General features: G+C 32.4%; 2 protein-coding genes and 1 long non-coding RNA gene across 14 annotated transcripts in view; 2 read left to right on the top strand and 1 right to left on the bottom strand.

Annotated features, from left to right (window-relative positions):
* The first annotated feature begins 459 nt into the window (after window positions 1-459).
* On the top strand, window positions 460-7836 carry LOC145971714 (uncharacterized). Of its 2 annotated transcripts, none has more exons than XM_083099657.1 (5): window positions 460-926; window positions 1593-1664; window positions 1750-1812; window positions 3320-3482; window positions 4024-7836. In XM_083099657.1, exons 2-5 carry the CDS (start codon window positions 1594-1596, stop codon window positions 6949-6951), a joined length of 3225 nt encoding a protein of 1074 aa, XP_082955783.1. In that variant the 5' UTR covers window positions 460-926; window position 1593; the 3' UTR covers window positions 6952-7836. The 2 variants fall into 2 exon arrangements, with proteins under 2 accessions (XP_082955783.1, XP_082955782.1); XM_083099656.1 differs by having other exon boundaries at window positions 1473-1664.
* A 702-nt stretch (window positions 7837-8538) lies between these two features.
* LOC145971553 (uncharacterized) lies at window positions 8539-15130 on the bottom strand. 2 transcript variants are annotated; one of them, XR_014438897.1, is made up of 3 exons: window positions 14446-15130; window positions 9256-10388; window positions 8539-9055 (listed from the first exon to the last, which is right to left on the bottom strand). It is a non-coding gene; the product is annotated as an uncharacterized LOC145971553 (long non-coding RNA). The 2 variants fall into 2 exon arrangements; XR_014438898.1 differs by lacking the exon at window positions 14446-15130 and having other exon boundaries at window positions 9256-9437; window positions 9552-11521.
* Ampdeam (AMP deaminase) overlaps window positions 8850-21744 on the top strand; it is a 28915-nt gene continuing 16020 nt past the window's right edge. Inside the window, exons 1-3 of one of the 10 annotated variants that reach the window (XM_083099326.1) lie at window positions 9784-9941; window positions 12375-12514; window positions 14719-14923. In XM_083099326.1, the coding sequence (XP_082955452.1) occupies window positions 14827-14923 (97 nt within the window). In that variant the 5' untranslated portion in view covers window positions 9784-9941; window positions 12375-12514; window positions 14719-14826. The other 9 variants (XM_083099319.1, XM_083099316.1, XM_083099317.1 and 6 more) reach the window with 9 other exon arrangements.

Raw genomic sequence — 21744 nt, 5'->3', positions numbered from 1 at the left:
CTTAAGCGTATCCTTTTTCATTTGATCGATGAAGTTTAGTTATACTTTATTACATTAATAGCCAGTATGACTTTTATTGATTGTGATATACTTGCATTGCAACCTACATTATAATGTCAAAATATCAAAAATTTTAATTTTATCTTTATCATTTAATTATATGATTACAGAAAATGGTAGTGAAATTTGATATAAAAAAATCAAGTAATATTTATAGTATTCTATATATTTAATAATGTAACGACAAAGTTTATCATCTAATTTTATTCATCTCAAAATCATATATCATAGGAGAAGTGAAAGAATTAAGAATCTCTGATTCTTAAAATAATTCTGTGTCAAATTAACAAATTAAAGTAAATTGAAAAATATTTATTAGCTGCGAAATTGGATTGAAAAAAAAAAGAATACATATATATATATATATATATATTTATTTATTAATATATATATATATATATAATTTTACTTTTCGCAGTAGATCCTGCATTTGATTTTTTTAATAGAAAGAACAATTGTGCAATTCATATCAATCTGCGATTGTGTGGAATGATAATTGTAATGCATTTAAATTCATCGAAATGTACGTATTTACGTGTTTCGTAATATCGCGAAACCTGAAATAAATAACCGTTGCTGCTTACATTAGTCGCACGAATCCGCTCGGCACCCAAGGGGGTAGGGAATGTAACACCTGCGTGTTTACCCGCTGAAACAGCCTCGACCTACCGCGGTAGAACCGATGTCGACCATGACAGTTGCTCGCTGCGTCGGCATGACGAAGGAACGTTCCCTAGCTCCTCGAGGACACGGATATCGGAATTGATCTCCGAATCCTTCGCGTTACAACACCGCGAGTGTTCATCGTCGTCATATGCCGCTATTAATTCAAGGCGATTCAAGCACCTCTGTGACACTTAAAATACGTGCGTTTTTTGTTTGAATTTATTTTGCAATTCGCTCTCTAGATTATTTTAAAATCATTTTTGAGTTTAGAGAATAAGCGTATTTAAGTCGTCAAGCAGATTTGTTAATTTTGTACTATTTTGAATGCTGTTCCCATCCTTCTTGATTTTGAGGCAATTCTATATATTTTAGATTTTTTTCATTAAAAGAATTTGTATACTTTTATTTTAAATATATATTTTCTGTGTTATCTACACGATTTTTTTCATTTTAAATATTTGGGATTTTTTTCTTTCTAATCGCTCATCTTAATTTATAATTAAATTAAAAATAATATAATTTAATTAAAATTTTGTTTTGTATCTCTTTAATATATTTTATAAAATTTACATTTCTTCGAAAGAATTAACATAATTTTTTGATCCGATTTAAGGTGGTTAAAAACTATGGAAAGTGGAGAAAAACGTTTGTTTCAAATATAGATTGCAATATTCGGATTCATTAATTTTCTTAATAGATGCTCGCTAAATTATAAATGCATAAGACTGTACATATCTTGTGTTTAGAATCATGCTACTTTTGACTTGACTTATGTGCAACTTGAACTTGTATTATTGAATCGATCGAGATCACTTCTCGATGCGCTCAATCGACTTTAGACTTTTTGACTTTTGAATGCCCTGTAGCATGGCACCGCTTTATGATGGCCACGATCATTACAAGAGGATGTTTGAACTTCAGGAGAAACTGCGAAAGAGGCAAGTGTGTCAAATTCTCATAAAATAATCGCACATTACATGAATGCACCGTAAAAAGATGGAGATATTGTTACGAATTTTTCAGTGAGGAGCAAAGGATACGATTAGAGGAGCAATTCAACGTGCTTATGCGAGAATCTTATAACAGGTGAACGATTGTCTTGATTAATTTGAAATTCGAAAATTCCTTGAACTTGATTTTTTATGCTGTAGAGAAACTTAAACTTGTAATAGAGCTGATAGTTTTTATATGAAATCTATGACACATAAAATCTATTATGGAACTGTATCATAAAATCTATAATAAGTTATAATTTTTTTGATTCAATTTAAAGTTTTTCAAATAATTTAAATAGCCTTAAATAATATTTTAATTATCTGTAAAATTGTTGCCACATCGCCAATAATTATTGTTGCATATATTATTGTCAACAATACGACACACAGCAATATGATTAATCATATTAATTAACATGACAACAATATGATTAATTAATGTGATTAATCATACGTTTGGTTATCTGGGCAATCTTGTTTTTGAAGAATAAGGATAAAATTAATTTTCTATTGCTTTTTAATTTTTGTTTCATGATTTTTATTTTATATTGTTCATAAATAATAAACTAAATTTATTTAAAATCTATTTATTTTTTAATAACGCGTTAAGCAAATTTTTCAAGTCTAAAATGCGAAAATTAGAATAAATCAGTTTGCATTTTCTAATCTAGTGCGGCAACGGTAAAGGAATTACCAAAATACTCGATATCGATCCAATGGCAACCCGGTTTTACGGGACCCAGTGAGAAATGATAAATCGAATAGACGTCTAAGACGTTTAATAGATGTCCAATAGACGTTTATTAGACATCTTAGACGTCTAACAAACATCTATCCGACTTGTCATTTCTCACTGTGGATGTGACGATCAATAACACTATGAACATAATTTCATTCTCATCATCGTCCGGCATATCTTCACGTTCGCGAATTCCATTCTCTCGTTGTTTACCTGTTCCGATTCGTGTCTGGCCGAGACATCCAACTTCATCGATCGGGAAAACAGGATAAGAACGCGCACATATTTCATGCCATACGATAGTGCGCGTCTCCGTTTTAAGGCGATGCGTTAGCTATGTATATTGTAACGGAAACACGACCTTGCATTATCAAAGCATTGTCACGAAATGTTTTTTAATTGTAAAGGCTATACTAAATTCTTAATTGATCGATAAATAATCGAAAAGTATCGACTAAAAAAAATAACGCATAATTTTTATTTATTTCTAACTCTAATTTTACAACATTGTATGCCTGTAAAATTGACAAATATGTATTATATTATAAGCGCATATCTCATTGAAGAAACATTTTTTTCATTTGTAATATATATTTAAATATATATTACAAATGTAAAAATATAACTAAATATATATTATATAATAAATTTAATAATAAATTTATATAATAAAATTTAAATTAAAAAGAGTAAATTACAAATTAAAATTTATATAAATTTATTTATAATAAATTTAATATTATAAATAAATATTTTTAAATATATATTATACAAATGAGAGAAAGAAAAGGTTTCAATGGGAGTACTTATGAAGCTTAAACTTATCATTCCACATAGCTCGACGATTTTCTAATTGCAGACACGATGCTTGTATAAATCGGTTGCGCATGAGATACATACAGTATTTAGAGGAACAACGTTCGAGAGATGAGAGGAATCACAAGCTTCTCGCAGCATTAGACAAGGTCACGAATAAACTTGCATTAATAAGCGCGAAAAAAGACAGACTCAATGTTCTCAGGGTAAGTGTTATTTTAATCAGAGATTTATAATTATTTTAGAAAAAATAATTTACCACTTGTCTATCATATTAAAATATTAGTATTATTTTATTAGAAGTAAAACTAAAGTATTAAGAAATGACAGAAATATATTCCAAAAATTATATATATTTTATTTTCTTTTTTCTTTTTTTTAGACTGATTCATTGATTGATCAAAGAAATTAATTTCTTCATTATTTAAGATTTCAGTAAAATAAAATTTGAAAAATTTCTTCGAGAGAAAAATTCATTTTATCCATATCTATAAGAATTCAAAATAATCTTTTCTTCCAAAGATTTAAAAATGGAAAATTGAAAATAAAAAAAAAGAAATATTTTTTTTAATCTTTCCCTAGTATTCGTGTTCTGATTACATAACAAAAAAAATATTTCAATATCTTAAATTTTGTCTATATATTATATTGCATGTACTTTGCTCTTATAATTGCAAGGAGATATAGCTATTGCGAGCAAATAAGTATCAATCCTTCTAACAAGCAAAAATCTTGGTTCCTTCCCAGAAACAATATGAAGCTTATCTACTTCGCGTCTATGCCAATCGTCGACAACCTGGTAGCGTCACCGGGGACAGTGGTATCGCCAGTCAGAATGAAGATAAATATACGAAAAAAGTAATAGTGATGGCGCAGCCTGATATAGCACCCGCGGAAACGAGAAGCGTTTCGTCACCGCGAGTGCATCCATCTGCTCAATTGAATCAACCAAGGTCTACCTCCACATCCAAGTTGCATGATCAAAATGCTATAAACGGTACTTTATTAAATAATCCTCCGATTTCGCCAACTACGCCACTAGGTGTACCCTTCGGCGCCGATTATCATCAAACGCGCGTTCTACCCGAACCGCACATTTATGTCTCACCGGTCGGTCAAGCGAGCAAGCAGTTCACTCAAGTGTCAATTTCTTCGCCAAATATCCGTCAGTATCCACGAACGATTTCCGATTATGATGGAAGCGCATCTCGTAATCTTGAAGATGTCGCCAACCTTCGCGCTTCGTTTACGAAAGCACCGGTTTTGCCGATGACATCCTTGGATCAGATTCAACCCGATACTATTCCCGTTAATCGATTCTTCAGAGAGCATGTGGAATCAGTGCAAGCCGCGACTTCTGGTCTCTCGATGCAATTTCCCGCTGGAAATACAGCGCGATATGAAGAAACATTGCAGAACGAAGCTGTTCCACGACAATTCGACCCTGATATAATGTTACCTAGTCCGCGGATAAGAAAATACGATCCGTCAAATATTGCAAGACCTACTTTAATGACCGCGAAGTCGAGTACGTATCGAATAGATCCCAATACAAGTGTCGTGGATGAAGTTGGTCCGTTGCCGGGATATATGGACTATATCGCGGCGAGTCCGCAGAAGTCCGAAGACGAAGAATCCATCCGTTCTCTTACCAGCGATGATGTGGATGATCTGATAAGGCACAACGAGCATCTATTGCGGAGAAGCACGGATGGTACTAAGACTCCTCGATCGCCGATTGATGTTTTGGGGTTGCATAATGCTAATCTGGACGAGAATGGCAGGACAGCGATACTGGAGAATGAACTGGACCGATACATTGGCAAAATCCGGAAACTTCATCGAGAGCACGGTGTGCCAAGTCTAGAGGAGCTAGATCAGGAACAGAACACTAGCGGTGATCTGCTGAACGTCAGTCTGTCGGAGGACGCAGCGGAGCTTCCGGCCGAAGATCGGACGAGGAAGGAACGAGTGTCCGAGGAGATGGACAGGATCTTGGCGTTGGCAAACGATCTTGCGTCTAGAAGAACTGGACTGAAGGAAGTTGCGCCAAATACAGCCGAGCAAAATGGCAATGACAACTTATCTGCGAAAGTTATCGGGGACGAAATTAGACACCGTGAAGTGACGCCGAACGATACACTGCAATTCGAAAGAAAACGCGAGGCTGAAGGACGCGGGATTTCGGTAGAGAACGAAATTAGAGAAGATATTGCGACACACTCAACGGAATTAGAGCAAACGCATATAAATACGGAGATTGCGAAAGAGGACTGGAATAATGCGGACGATTTAGCCGAATCGCGAGAACGCGATCAGGAAATATCTTCTACGAAGAAAGATGACATGTACGAAAAGACAGCCGTGTCCTTGAATAACGAATTAAAGATTGACGATCGGAACAACGCATCGGAAAAAGAACAGTTTGATCTTGTTACCGGTAAAGAATCGAATATCGAAGGTCTATTCAACGTCGCCGAAGAATTAGCGCCGTGGAATCTTGCAAGCGTGCAAAAGGAAGTTCGAGAATTACATTTGAATGATTCTGACGAAGTGAAAAAGGATGCTAAAGAGACGGAGAACAGAATTGTCGATGAAATTGCGAGCGAATCGCATGTTTCGTCATCGTCCATCGAGCAAAGCGGCGCGGATGATGAAGTGAAGAACGCGCATCTCCAACAAAATACACTTCCTCAGGTAGAGGAGGTGGAATCGAAAAAGTTGGATGCGATCGAACCTGACGAAAAACGTTCCTCTATCAAGGATGCTGAAGATGCGATCTTGCAAATTTCGAATCAACATAAAGCCGATGAGTCCAAGATCGTATCTCAGATAAATGAGGAACTTGGTGAATCAAAGAAAAATAACGATAACAAGCAGGATAATGAGAAAACGACAAAACCTCGAATCGATGATCCATCTGAAAAGATAAAAGATAATAATGTCGAGCAAGAATATATCGAGGAGTCGAGTCAAGAGCGACAATACGAACAAAATTCAAATGAGCAATATCATTATGATCAAGGTATGCCATACGAGGGAGTTAATAACGAAGAGTACGAGAGATACGTCGCTCAAGGATACGCTCAAGAGGGGCAGGAATATGTCGAGTACGTGGATGGTCAGTACGAGCAATATCCTGAAGATCCCAATAATCCACAATATCAACACGATCCTAACGCTCAATACGAGCAGGACCCGAATCAAGCATATGATTATAATTATGATCCCAATCAGGGATACGGGAATGATCCTAACCAGCAGTACGATCCCAATCAAGGATACGGGAATGATCCTAACCAGCAGTACGACCCCGATCAAAGATACGGGGACAGTACTTCTGGTAATCAGGCATACGATTACACCGAACAAGTTGCTTATGATCAGGCGTACGATAATACATATGAACAGGAATATAAGGAAGAACAGCATAATCCTGATAATGTCGTCGTCGAAAATCGCGAGGGGGTACCGGAAACGGAAGAAACCTCTCAAAGACAGGCAGATTCGGAATCGGAACACAAATCGAGCAAAGCTGAAGATGAGCCGCAGCAAGACACTGTTAATGGGACGAAGAAGAAGAAGGATGTAATCAAATCCTTGCTGGATTCTGACACAGATACAACAATCGAGAGAAACGTCTCTAACACGGAGAGTGATTTTGATTTTAATTAAAATGTACTCATGTATTAGTACGCAACGGAAAGACATTAAATTTGTATAAAGAGGTGAAGGTAAATAATAAGAGGTAAAGGCAGTAACAAGATCCTCTTAATAAACTCAAATATGCATTAAACAAGAACGTGACTGAACACGTGACTGAACGTGACTCTACACCGAGTTTCAACATCGATTTCGCGAAAAGTGCCTCAAGTATGAACAGCAATTTAATTGAAATGTGCAATATCGACGAGAACGAACTAAGTTAAGTATAGATGAAGAAAAGTACAGCAATCTTGTTCATGAGAAAGTTTAATTCAGAAGGACATGCTTTTGAATCTGTGCTGAGAACTTCAATATGAATTTTACATTTATTTCGTGAGAAATGCAAGAAATGTGAATTTAATTTTAATTAGAGCTTCAATTAAAGTCCACTAATTGTAGCAAAAATAATTAATTTCCTTTCGTGAAGTTTTGCTTGAAATCTAAACATCATATTTACATATGTAGGTGCAGAATAAAATGGTAAAACCAGATGCAAAAATGAAAATATATATTATTTCATGGACACTTTGTTATATATATTTTCGATTAATTTACAGCAAAATTTGAATATAACTAATTATATGCATATGTGAAAAAAACTGCGCACCTGTCAACGTGTCACAATCGTGAAAAGGTTCTCGTTAAAAGTGACACGGATCTAATTATAACAATTTACATCGTAAGAATCGATTATTAAAGACCTATTAAATTAAAAAAATGGGAATAGAGTTTTTCGTATAGGTAGAAAAAGATTAATTAATTTAAAAAGTTTTAAAGGATTTTAAAAAATGAAAAAAAATTCTTTTATACATATTAATAATCTCTCTGCTTCATAAATTTAAAAGCTTCTGTTTAGTTAAATTTAAAGCAAATATATTAAATAAATATATCGGCGTTGAATAAATACTGATAAAATTTCTCTAGATAATCATTTGAAATCAGAATTTTTCTGTTCCGTGCTGATTCAATATATATATATATATATATATATATTATAATACATATGAACAGGATCGCGTATATATATATATATATATATATATATATAGTTCGCGTATATATATATATATATATATATATATATATATATATATATATAAAAATTAATAAATATAAGACTCGAAATATAAAATTAACAAAACAGTTATAATGGCAATACGAGTCTAGTGTCGATGTTATAACACATTTATTTATATTACAATCAGAGATACCGAGACATTTATTATCGCTTTAGACAGCACCCTTTGTAACAGACTCCGATATAAAACACTTTGTTATTATATTTTTTCATTATATTATCTTTTGTTATATACTTTCGCGCTGAAGATGACCCAAAAATAGGGTCGAAACGTTCGCTATCCTCTCTTTGTATGCTTTAATATCAATATTTATTTGATTGTAATATAAATAAATGTGTTATAACATCGACACTAGACTCGTATTGCCATTATAACTGTTTTGTTAATTATATATATATATATATATATATATATATATATATTAGACAATAGGAATGCAGTAAATTAGCAAATGTGATATTTGACAAGATCTATTTACAAAAATATTATCTGTATATTTTTTTCTTTCATTATTATCTTTAACATATACGTAATACAATGATAAAGATATATAAATTTGTGTTCTCTTTCTAAGAATATAATTTTATATAATGTGAAATTTAATTTAATATTTTAATTCAACAGTTAAGAGGGCAAGTTTACAATTGGGAAATCGATTGAATCGATTGATTAGACTGTTAAGTGTTTCTTCATTTTTGCATGTGTAAAACACGTATATGCAGTTTCGTATAATTAGCGCAGTACGACGGCGGCGGTCAGTCGCACGGTATGGATTTTCATGGGATCGACGGAAACGAGTCTGCGCCACTCGTGCGATTTTCGCAGCTGTGTAGCGTCTTCTCGACCAATCACGCTTATAGTACCAGTGCCGTAAGAGCTGCCGGTGAAGAGGATCTTCCTTTGTCCACTCCGTCTTAGATCAACCCGAGAAAGGTAAAGAACTCATACTTTCTTCTAGAATTATTCTTTCTCTCTCTCTTTCTCTCTTCACTTTTCTAAAAATTACAAAATTGCATAGAATCCCAGCAAACACCAAGTAACATTTATATAATTGTTAGTTGTAATTTCCCACTCAACAATATAACTGTTACATGTTATATAACTGTTACATAACATGTAACAGTTATATTGTTGAGTGGGAAATTACAACTGACAATTATATAAATGTTACTTGGTGTTTGCTGGGATTATTCACCGTAGAATTAACTGTTTTGCAAGACACGACATATTATCAATAAATGAAAGAAATTGTATTGAACGAGATTTCCGTGAAGTATCCTCCAATATTGAATGATCGAGAATCTCGCCGCAAAGTAGAATCGCTCCTTAAGTTCCATTACGTATCGAATTTTCTCTAGATTGCAGCACGTATTGAATCTAAGAAAGCTCGGTAAATATTGAAAGGAAAATCAATCGAATTCTATTCGCGTATCATCGAACAGTTTTAATAAAAGTGACACATATTACGCTCCCGCGTATATATGTACATACGTCACTTCGATACATCGAAGGCCACTCGCGGCATACGTCAAGAGATGACTCACACAAGTGCGTTTTCTTCATGTTTACGCATGGAATTTTTTTGCGACAAAATTCTCCGATATATCAGGCGAGAATTCACGCCTTTGAAATCGAGTCACGACGTTCATTCCGCGGTGAAACATCGCGTTTATCTCCCCTCGACGAATTCGCGTAATTCGAATTAATCGAACGCTATGACAGGAGCGTGAACGCTATATCGCCCGCGTTGCCGCGGACGCGCGCGCGCATGCGCGTCATCTCCGCGTCACCTCTCGCGTCCTTCGCGGCCAGCTGTTCATCTGGAGCCGCGCGCGCGACGCATCTCCTCCGTTCGCAGGGCAGGGCAGAAATGAGTGAGACGTAAGTGTGACGAGCGTCGTTCGAAACAACGCGATAACTCGCAAATAATCGTTGCGACAAGTAACGGCGATCGATAACGAACACGAGTCGATTCGCTGGTGCAGCACAACGGTGCGTACGGAAAAGCATTAGCGTATCGATTGGATCGGCTGACACGTCCCACGTGTGCTCGTTCTTTCGCAAAAGTCGCTAATGGCGTAATGACGGGGAACTCATTCATGTGAGCGAGCAAAGTGCACGTTTATCCTATATATACACGGGCCTATTTAAATCTACATTTGTTTATCGCTGTACACGTACCGGTAGGTTTCAACACACGAAGTGGTAATATAAATATTTACTTGGATGAGCTTTCTCTCTTGCTCTCTCGTTGATTTTAAAGAGCAAAACGTTTACCTTTCTATCGTAACGGTATTCCATACAGCTATCAGCTGAGTGCGTGTTAACCTTAAATTCGAAAAGTTTTTTGATATTGATATATATATCGATAATAAAGAACTGGAAATTTGGATATAACAATGATGGATAAATATATATTATAAGAAATAATTCGATTCCTTCTGTGAAGATGAATCCCATACAGCACAGGACATTCCAGCAATATTGAAACAATTGCAATGTTGCAATAATATTAGTAATATTGCTGCAATATTCAGTGCTGTATGGGATAATAAGCATGTGTGATATCTTAAATAAAGATATAATTTATTCAATCAATCGAGAGTATTGATTTTGCAAGTATTGCATTCGACGATTAAGATACTTTAATAGATTAGAAAAATTACATAATGCAATAAAAAGTTGTTCACTTCATAAGTAGGCGGATAAAAAATTCTTGCCCATGTATTGTTTTTAAATATATACTTTCAGGTTATGGGTTAATGCATTCAGTGTGTTTAGCTGGTACACATACTATTGTAAATTGATTGAAATGTAAATTATGATCAATTTTGTTAAATGTGTGTACTGTGTACGATGAAAGTCAAACATTATTATACATATTATCGAACATATTCGAATTTACTACACGTGCGTTAATTTGCAGATTGTCAAAACGCACATTCATTATTTTTAAAACGATGAAGAAGAAAATATCCATGCTAATTACACTATTAATAGCACCATTAATCCCTAGTTAAATGAGCGCGAATTAAGCTCTTAATTAGCGAATACTTATACTTAATAGAATTACAATTGTATTGCAAACTAATCAGATTAGAATGATGAGATTAATAATACACAAGAGTCGAATTATATAAAAATATCTTGTAATTCTTTATTTGACATTTATTCGCATCAGATTAATTGATAATTTGTTTGCGGATCTTTTTCAATAATTTCTTATTAGTAATCATGTGATAAGTTATGCATATATAAGTTTTATTAACGCAAAATTAATAATTATAATTATAATTAAATAATAATTATATTAAATATTCTTTTGTTATGAGTAAACTTGTGCAGTGCAGTTTTTCAATTAGCGTTTCTTTATCACAAAATGCAATTTCATTGATAAGGAGATGTATATTAATCCAATATCCAATATCCATATAGATAACATGTACAAAACAAACAAAGTATATAATACAGTGGCGTTTTTTATAAAACAATGCCATAAATAACTTAAAAAATCATTTTTAAATTCGGACTTTATACTAAAGATGATTTAATAGCATCTTTATATATTATCTTTAATATTTTTATAATTTATTATTTATTATATATACACAGAAAAAAAGGACATTCTTGTTTTGAAAATATATTTAGTTTTAACATGGAAATCTTGAAGTGAGATTATATTGCGTTAATTAAAGAAAAATGAATAATTGCTTATTTGAATGAAGCCATTTTTATATAGTTCAATCAAGAAAAATATATTCTTATGATTTAAGATTTAATTTTCTTGAATGGAAAAGAAACAATGTTAGATAGAAAATAACATTTTTAAATCAAAGATTATAATTTTCTTAAAGTAGAATTAAATAATTATTCTTGAGGTGACAATTACAATATTAAAATAAAACTATAATATTGTTGAAATTTAAAATTATTAAATCCTTCTAAGAAGATTATAAATTGTTGCGTATATACGAAACAATGAACGCGTTAGTTTAAGTATATAAGTTTTGATTTGACATTTATTTGTTTTTTTTCTGTGTATATATATATAAAATTTATGATTATAGTATGTTAATAATTTTTAATATATAGCTTAATTAAAGAAAAAAATAATTATTAAAAAAATAACAATTACTAGATTTATATTTCTTATTAATAGTTTTCTTATTTTTTATATGATCATAAGAAATATATATATTTCTTTATAATCCTATTTATTTTATATAATTGCATCGTTTATCAAAAAATCTATGATTGATAACGCAACCATTGCGGACAATTAAATGTGACGAATTAAGATGAATGCATTTACAGAATTATGGAAGACACGATGGCTGTGAATGGGGTGAAGGAGGTGAACGGCGGCGCGGACAGGATTTACTATGAAATGGATGGCGAAGGTGATGCCGATAGCTCAACAACTCCAAGTCACAACGTGGATCACCATCGTGATCGTGAGTGCTATATCAATTTTTATTTCAATATCTATCTTTTTCTGTCTCCTTTTTTTTTCGCTCTTACTCACTAGCTCTAATCAATTATTGATAAAAGCGTTATGCAATCATACAAGACAGTCATATGCAAAAATTATGAGACAAGATAATAAGATTCTATGACGGACCTTTATTCGTTGAAGTTATATTTTTAGTTCCTTGAATAAGTATAACTTTAAAACAAGTGTTAGTCTGACAAGTGGTCACTCGCATCAAAGTTATTCTTTAAAGCTTCTTGGAGACTGATTTTAAAATCATAAAATTGTCGCAAATCATTTAATAAGAAGAGAAATTATTGCATAATTTCTTTTTGTTAATGGAGATGATTCTAAGATCATAAAAATTACAAAGAAAAATTACATTCTTTGATTACTTGGAAATCAATTTTTTTTTAGTAAAAAATTTTGATTAAATGTTGTTTTCTTTTCATAATCTCATGTTTTAAATGACGTGACGGCCAATCACCTTCGTTTTGATAGAATTACATTATGAAGCGAGCACACAAAACATTTCGCTAAACGGTGCATTATAATAGCCACGATTCGTGTATGTCTACAACATTTTATCTGGCAGCACGAAAGGTGAAGTTAATTAAAGTTCGTGAGGGCGGTAGAGATCAATATGAATTATACATACAGTAACCACGATAAGAAAATAAATGTCTGGTCGATCTTTTATACGAATTAGAATTCGCTGATTCTCGTAGTACACAAGATTTTATTACAAGTCTGGTAAATGAATAAATATCATAAATAAAATATCGGAAATTGTGAAAAATAGCAATTTTTTACAGATTGATAGACACGAGAAATTGTGAGAAATTATTTAATAGGTAATATTTTTCAATATGCTTCAATATTGTGCAATCATCATTAATCGTCAAATTTATCTTTTCAAACAATACATTTTTCGCAGGTTGAACATTGTGTTCTATTTTTGTTTCTGAACTATTTTTAATACTGAAATGTCCTCAATAATCATATAAATCAATTTTAACATAGATTTACATGACATTCTGTCGATTGACGCGAGCAAAGGTTTTGGAAATTGGCAGGCAGCCTAAGAACTTCTCTTTGCAGACGACCGATAATATTTTGGCCCTCGTTACAATGGTGCCGTCTCTCGTCTCGTCAGTACGAAGCGAGACTTTCAGAATAGAGGCAAGACAACAACGTGTGCAGATTAACTACGTAGAAAGAGACCGCAATTCGACGGTAGTTTCGCGATACCCCTCATTGAGTTGCGTTACGCATAGTCGTAAATTTTGAAAATAGATATCATATGTGTGAAATTGAGACAATCTCGAAAACACAGTTTCTGCAATAATTGCATAATCAATTCGACATTCAGCGATAATTGTGAATCTTGAAAGTGGTGTATGTGAAATTTGGAGAATTCCATGAAAAGAACTATCACAGCCAATTCAAAGACTGTCAATAAATGGCTAGTGAAAGCTAAGATCTCGTGAACCTTGCAATTTCGATTTAATTTAATCTCTATTTAATTAGGTAAGTTATAAATACTTTTCACGACGCAGATAACAAATATTTATTTTTTTTAGATAATAAATGATTCATCATGTAGTTAGTGATTTTGAATAACAGAGTTTCATTAAATAATTAGAAAATTAGTTATTGTCAAGATTAAGAAAGTCAAATAAAAATAATTTCTTAATTCGACTTAAAAATTTTGTAATAAATTATTTCTCTATAAATCTTGAAATGCGAGATTTTAGTTGAATCATTCTTTCTGAAATAAATATTTACTCCGCTCGATTTTATTTGTCGCCAGATTTTAACAAGTATATTCGCGTTTTATGATTGTTTTAGCTGAATAATTCGCGATCATGTTTTGCGTTTTTGAATTCACGCGTTTTGAAATCATCCAGTTACCTCGTTTGCTTTCGTGACCTTCGGGACATAGTGTTGGCACGAGACTTGATGAGCACAACGATTAGCACGTTATTTAGTGCGATGCCTACGACGTAGCTAAAAACGCGCCACGATATCGCACTATTAAAAGTCATTTTATCCGCATCGAGTTCGCGCACTTCCTATCGTTTGTAGTCGAACATTTTTTTTAAATCATAAAAACGCGATATATCGCAGAAAATTTATTTGTAGCATCTTGACGAGTCTCTCCGGGGGAAAATTTTTGATTATTAGGAGAGACAAGCTCGTTGGTCGAATAAATCTTCTGTCGAATCGTCTCGACCCTAGTGCAACTTACTCCGCATCGAGAATCGCGTGACTCGAGACGACCTCGGTGGAGAAATGTCAATCAGGGGTGTGACCACTTCGGAGAACGAGGCGTTCCTTGGTTCCTTGCGTCTACCGAATTTTCTGATCGACCCGGATGAATATTACGAAGGTAAAAACGAGCGCGAGGGCTCGGATTCTGCTGCAACGATATTAACCGCTTGATGTTGGGAATCGAATTGGCAAAACGCACACGTGTCAATTTTACTTTATTTCAAACTGTCTCAGATAGCGACATTTCTCCGTCGTGCACTTTGTATATGTGAATAACAGTGGTGATGAATTTACGTCCGTTGTCGAATCGTTAGTTTCTTGTCTTGTCAATAACACAACTAATAGCCTACTTTTTATTGTTGAAACAATTTATTATCAGATTGTTTACAAGATGCATGTTTCTAGAGAAAGATAGATGCATAATTGCGTTTTCTCGGAATTTTCCGACATGATTCATTGCGTACTTTCCTAAGCGTATCTAAAACTCTTCATTAAAACTGCAAATTACTCAAGGTACAAACTCTCGTCAGTGGTAAACAAAGCTGCTCGCTAGAAATCATTAAAATAGCATTTTGCTCTCGATTTACGCCCAAAATCCTATTTTAGTGACTTCTAGTTTTAGGCAACTCTGTTTACATTAGCATTGGCATTAGTGGCATTTGTGGTATTATTTCCCACAATTATCTCCAAATTTTACCCAAATTATCACAATGAGATAGTTTTTACGTAACATAATTATTACAAAAATTTCGAATAATTTCTACATATTGCTTACAATTAAAGCTGATACATATATCATGGCATTTATCTAATGTTGCGCAACTTTAATGCGGTCGGACAGTTTTTTGGCATCTTACATTAAAAATAATCGAATCAATTATTTTATTAAAAATTTCAAAATTCCTTATTTTTCAAGATTATAAAATATAAATTGATTAAAAATAACTTCTATTTATTATTCTATTTTTTATCTTGGAATTTAAACCTATAATTCGTAAGCTTCGTATTAGACACAATTCTACATTACCAATCAAAAAAGTATTGAATTATAATTATAAAATTTTTCAGGAGAATTATTTTATTTTTGCAATTTTTTTATTTGCGAAATCATAAAATTGAAGTACTTCAATCAGAATTTCATATATTGCCTGGAAGTTATGATAGTATCATATTTATAAAGCCATTGATGCAATATTAGGGGAAATAATATTACATAACTGAAAATATATAAAAATCAAAATACGTGCTTAAAATCATGATTTTTCGTTGGTACATATTATCAAATTTTTTAAAGTGAATGTCACAAATCATGAACTGAATTTTGTACCGAACTCTTTAATTCTGAGATGTTATATGCACGTTTACTGCAGCAAACTTTGGCCAGGATGATCTTTCGTAGCCTGGGCATTAATGTCGTGCCAATAGGTATCGAAAATACCGACGCCGGCTTATTTTTGTTCCGCGATATATTTATACGGTACATTCTCGTACGAGTCCCTCACATGCGTCAGACGAGGACGAGGAAGTGCCGGCGTTCTCGATGGGAAAGATTGAGGCGAGCTTCGCAGAGATCCACGGTAACTGTGCCAAGAGGTGGTATTGATCCTTTCCGCGACTACGTCTAGCCACTATGTCACTTTTCTTGGCGCGCGCAAACCCCGTATTACTGCCAGAAATTGAATCACGCAAATTCACGCGATTGCCGTAAATAGACACTGCACTCAATAGGATTCGATCGCGTTCTTCGACGCCTCGAGGAAATTTCCACTGCCTACTTATTATTAGAAACGATTGCGTCATAATGCAGTTCATTGTTAAGGAGTTGATTTCAATCAAACGTCAAATATTCGTAGAAATGATTGATAAATAGTTATCAGATATTCTTGTTGAAATATTAATTAAATTTCTGTATTGTATATTAAATTTTTTCCTGATGATTTAATTAATTATATTATGAATTATATATATTAAAAATACTTATTTATTTTTCGCGTTTATGTGTACATGTTATAATGATAAAATTTTACAAAAGTTTTACAAAAATTAATTTATATCTTTCTACAAATGTAAACACATATTTTACATGATTATTTATTAATGTCTTGATTTTCTTGTCTTGTTTATGCAAATTTTCATTAAAAGATTTGCACATCAGTTAAAATACTTATGGCAAAACGTTGGTTTTAACCTTGATTTTGTAGAATAGTTCTGCAATGAATTCTTTAATACAGTTTTCAAAGTCTTTCTATAATTAGTCCGCGTGTAGCATAAACACTTTTTATAGTGTCGGAAGTTACGTATCTAGATATGCATGATAAAATCGATCAAATGTATCTAGGTACGTATGATAAAATCGATAACCATTATCTTGCTACATAATAACAAGAGAGAATCACGAGATTTTACAAAATAATAAGTTTTATGTAATTAATTTCGTTGAAAGCAACGAAAAGTAAAGACTTTGCACAAATCAATCACATTTCACCTGTATAAAAATATGTCTATATTTATAATATATATAAAAAATGAGTGTTACACATAAAGAAATTTGCATAATTATTAGTTTTTTTCAGAGAATTTGTAAGTCAGATTTAATTTGCAAAAATGCCCCCTTAAAATCTATTCAATCACGAAACATGTGCGGTGAAATTATTTCTACATTCGAGGAATATACATCGTGTGATTCGTAATAAGATTTGCATGCTGTCGGTGTCACTGGTTGCAGAAATTGCAGAAATTCTTCGCGCGCGTGGTCGAGGTTGTGAGCACCAATTAATGCAATCGTTGTGTTCGGCGCACGCGAAAATCGTTGTCACGACAAAAACAATGTTCCGTAATTAAATCACTAGGTATATTACACATCGCTGAAACAGCTCACGAGTCTGACAGGAAAATGTGCGCGTGTATGATGCATCATGGTGAAAAATAGCACACGCGAAAGCGTTATTGTTCATTCTTTATGTTCTCGACTTTTTATACTTTGAAATACCCACATGTCATATTTTACTCTTGAATAAATTTTTAATAAATTTTTTTTTAATTTATTTTTTTATGATTTTCTCTCTTTATTTTTTTATAAGCACAATATTAATCGATATAGTCATATCAAAAAGATACATCGATTTTTTATTGTACTTTAATTGGAACATTAATTAGTATCGTCATATGAACCATTTTTTCCTATTTTTCTTTATCGCGATTATTAATTTTATTCCTTAATTTTCTCTCTCCTGTCTTGTTTATTTCTTGCTTCTAGCATTCGCAAAAACATGGTTAATTACGATTGCGAACTAATCGCCAGAATTGCGCAGCACTTTACTTGACCCGTACTTTATTTTACATTGCAATAGAAATACACGAATCAAATGGCTGTACAAAACTATGGTTCGTTCAGCACTGGAAAATTGGATGGTTTCACACGATGCTATCTTTGTTACTAACGAATAATATACGTACGCATTTTATTTTAAATCTTATTATCTCTTATGAGAAAACAAATAAATGTATACAAATTAAAATTCGAAATATCCAAAATATCCAAAAATATATCCATCGATTCACGCGATTGATTTCGATCGAATAAATCATATAAAATGTTTCAATTATATAATTGATGTATGTAAATGTCGAATTTGCATATAATATATACGATATATATTATTATAAAATACAGAGTTAATATCGAATGCACTTCAAATTGATTCAAGCGTTTAATTATAATATAATTAATGATTATTTCGTTAATGATTGGAGAAATTTGAAAATAATTGGTAATTATACTCTGATATTGTCTGATATTATACAATAGCAAGTTATACAATTATTACAGTAGAGTATCGATAATTTTTTTCAGTATGGGAGGAGCGGAAAATTCCTCGAAAGTAATTTATCAGGTGTTTTCACATATTTCTAGTATATAAAGCGCGTCGTCCTATCATTCTATTATGACGTGGAGGGGACACGATATTAGTCCGCTGTTGTTTACATGCTACAGTTTTGTAATCATTCACGTGACGACATTCATATAAAAAGGTAGTGGGACGTGAGACCGTTGTGTATGTACGTCGTATTATCTTTCGAAGTATATATATATATATATATATATATATATACGATAAAAATTCAAGAATATGTCATCGCGATTAATTTTGCTCGAATAAATGACATAAAATGCTTCAAGAAATTGATGCATATGAGCATCGAATTTATGATAAATACGGAATATGCAATTGATAAATACGGAGTCAATAACAGAGGCACTTGTTAAGATTATTTATTATAATTATAACAAACGTAATTAGACGTTCGAATCAATTTGTTTTGTATTCGTTTTTATTAAGGAGTAAGAAATTCGAAGATAACGTTATAATGTGGTAATTTTATTCTGATATTGCGTGATATTACATGATAATACGCAAATTGATTAAGAGTCTAATTATATATATATGTAAATATATTTTGTTTGGTTAAAAATATCGCTTATTCAGCGATTGTTTTTTGTAACGTTACATTTGTTATGAATTTTGCGACGCACAACGCCCTGATATTTACATATGACTTTGTTATTCGCACCGCAAATGACAACACGTCGTTCTGTATCATATTATTTCTCGAACTATGATCACAAGTAGTAAAAGATACCAAACAATTATTTCTTGCAAATTAAAAATCGTCATATAGCACGAGTAATTAATTATCGCATTTTTACTGTCAAATATATCATAAATTCGTTAACTGACATTTCCACGTTTTTCTCGAAAAATACAAAATAAAATGAGTGTTGTATAAATAAGTGCTGCGCAATTTGACATTCTGGTCATTAGTGTGTGTGCGAAAATAATTAAGCGTGTTTTGAAAGAATGCCACGAAGAAGCAGCAAAGAATGAACAGGAACAAAGGAAGAGATTTGAGGAAATATCGATTAGGTGAATGATTCACATATTGTTATTAACATATTTTATTTCATGTATAGAATTGTACGCGTTTTACGAGAAAATTTAAAAGAGTTCAATGTATTGTAATATTATAAACCATACAATTATCAACAATACTTAACTTTTTAAACGAGCGTTCATCGAACAAACATTCCATCGTTTGCGCGAAAGCTGACTTAAACACCTACGCAGTTACGCACGCACGTGGGCATATTTGTCACACCGCGATATGTGGGTCATCCAGGAATAAGCATGCACTCGCGATCGCGAGTGCGAATATGTTATCGAAAATCGTGAAACACACGTTTCACCTGTGTTATCGAAAATAGCAGAACACATACATGTATCGCGCGTTGTAATGTGTTTGTGCCAAATTTTCGGTATCGTTTCGCGTGCCTGTCATGAATAAAGTTGGCTATTAATACATCGATGACTTGCAAAAACGGCATAAATACAATTTCGAAAATCTTATTGAATTTCATGTGACGCGAACGCATTATAATTTTATTATAATTTTTGACGTTACGTGATATGTGATACTAAAACAAATCACGCGATAAAGTTCGTATTAAGATTATATTAAAATCCACTTGTGAAATTAATTAATTATAAATTAGCCTTATTCTTATCGGCCAAACAAGATTTCACCGTCAACTCGAGAGATTTAAATCGCTCGAATTCTATGAAATAATCTTCCTCTTCTGAGATATTTCTAATATTTTCAATTCATTAAATTCCATTAATTCTATTAATTCATTAAATTCTACTAAATTCAATTTATTAATTTCATGACTTCGGTATCGAGAAATCTCTTCAGAAAACACAAGGAATGTTGTTTAACGAAAAATTTCATAATAATCTAATATAATTACATAATTAATTACATAATTATATAAAATAATTACATAATTATATAATAATTATGTAAGAATTGTATAATTATTTTTTAAAAATTTATTAATTAAGAACTCATTAATTTACACGCGTACGCGTGTTTTGTCGCGTGTGGCGCGAGTCTTGCGCATTTATTACGCACAGATCCCACGATACGACTCTACCAAGATTCTGCCAAGTATCCCCCCCTTTTCCCTCCCTCTTTTGCCTTGTCCTACCACAGTTTATTCGATACTTACGACCAGTTGGCATGGTCAGTGCCCTCCGAAGCGTCGTCGATTAAACATATGCGGTATAGTTTCTCTTTCGCGACTCTCGAGAGTGAACTCGCATCTCGCGCGCGTCGCGCTTATTTTCTCGTAGAATAAAGTTACTGAAGTTTTATACACGACGAAGGAAAATAAAACAAATATCGCACACTGAGCAATTCTCGAGCATCTCACGGAGAACGCCTTGTATCGTAACTTTGTGTGTTATTCAAGGAACTGTCAAATTCGTAATATCGCGTTGATTTGTCTAATTCTGGTATCATGGGATTCGCGCGAGTAATAAATTGATGAACCGTTTGTCATGAGAATGGTTGAAACACTTTTTGTTTCTTGTTTGTTTTAATAGCGAGATATTAAAACGTTTATAATCTCTTGTTTTACAGAAAATATATTATAAATGTTTGAATGATTATCGATCTTGTTTGATTTATGAAGAAAAACATTAAATTACAAATTATTCATTACACAAAATGTTTCAACCTCTCTAATATGATTTATGAAGAAAAATTAAATTAGAGAGATCAATAAAAATTATTAATAAAAATCATTAAATAAAAAATGTTTCAACCTCTTTAATATTTATTTTATATAAGCTAATATAATATAATATTTTTCAGATTAAGTCTCAAAAAAATTTCTTTTAAGACAATTTTTAATTTACGATTAATATTCAAATTTTTCAAAAGTCATAGCATACAATAATCGCTTTAAATTGTGCTACAAAAGAATTAGCTTAAATTTTATAGGAAAAAATAACGCTAATATCTATTTAATTTCATTCGTGAGAAACAGGCTATACGTCATAAATCGCGCGAAAAGACCCAGATGACCAGAATTAACGA

Source organism: Camponotus vicinus, unplaced genomic scaffold (assembly GCF_025532165.1).
Source record: "Camponotus vicinus isolate PSW18456_S1 unplaced genomic scaffold, iyCamVici1.0 SCAF_5, whole genome shotgun sequence".
NCBI lineage: Eukaryota > Metazoa > Arthropoda > Insecta > Hymenoptera > Formicidae > Camponotus > Camponotus vicinus.
Note: the sequence above shows the minus strand (reverse complement) of the source record. Positions and strands in the feature narration are given on the sequence as shown.

What these genes read in the sequence shown, in the direction of transcription:
- LOC145971714 (XM_083099656.1), top strand. Translation starts at nt 1,582, where the DNA reads ATGCCCTGTAGCATGGCACCGCTTTATGATGGCCACGATCATTACAAG. An exon ending in CAGGAGAAACTGCGAAAGAG is followed by an intron (nt 1,665 to 1,749) that starts GCAAGTGTGTCA and finishes CGAATTTTTCAG; the next exon opens with TGAGGAGCAAAGGATACGAT. An exon ending in ATGCGAGAATCTTATAACAG is followed by an intron (nt 1,813 to 3,319) that starts GTGAACGATTGT and finishes TTCTAATTGCAG; the next exon opens with ACACGATGCTTGTATAAATC.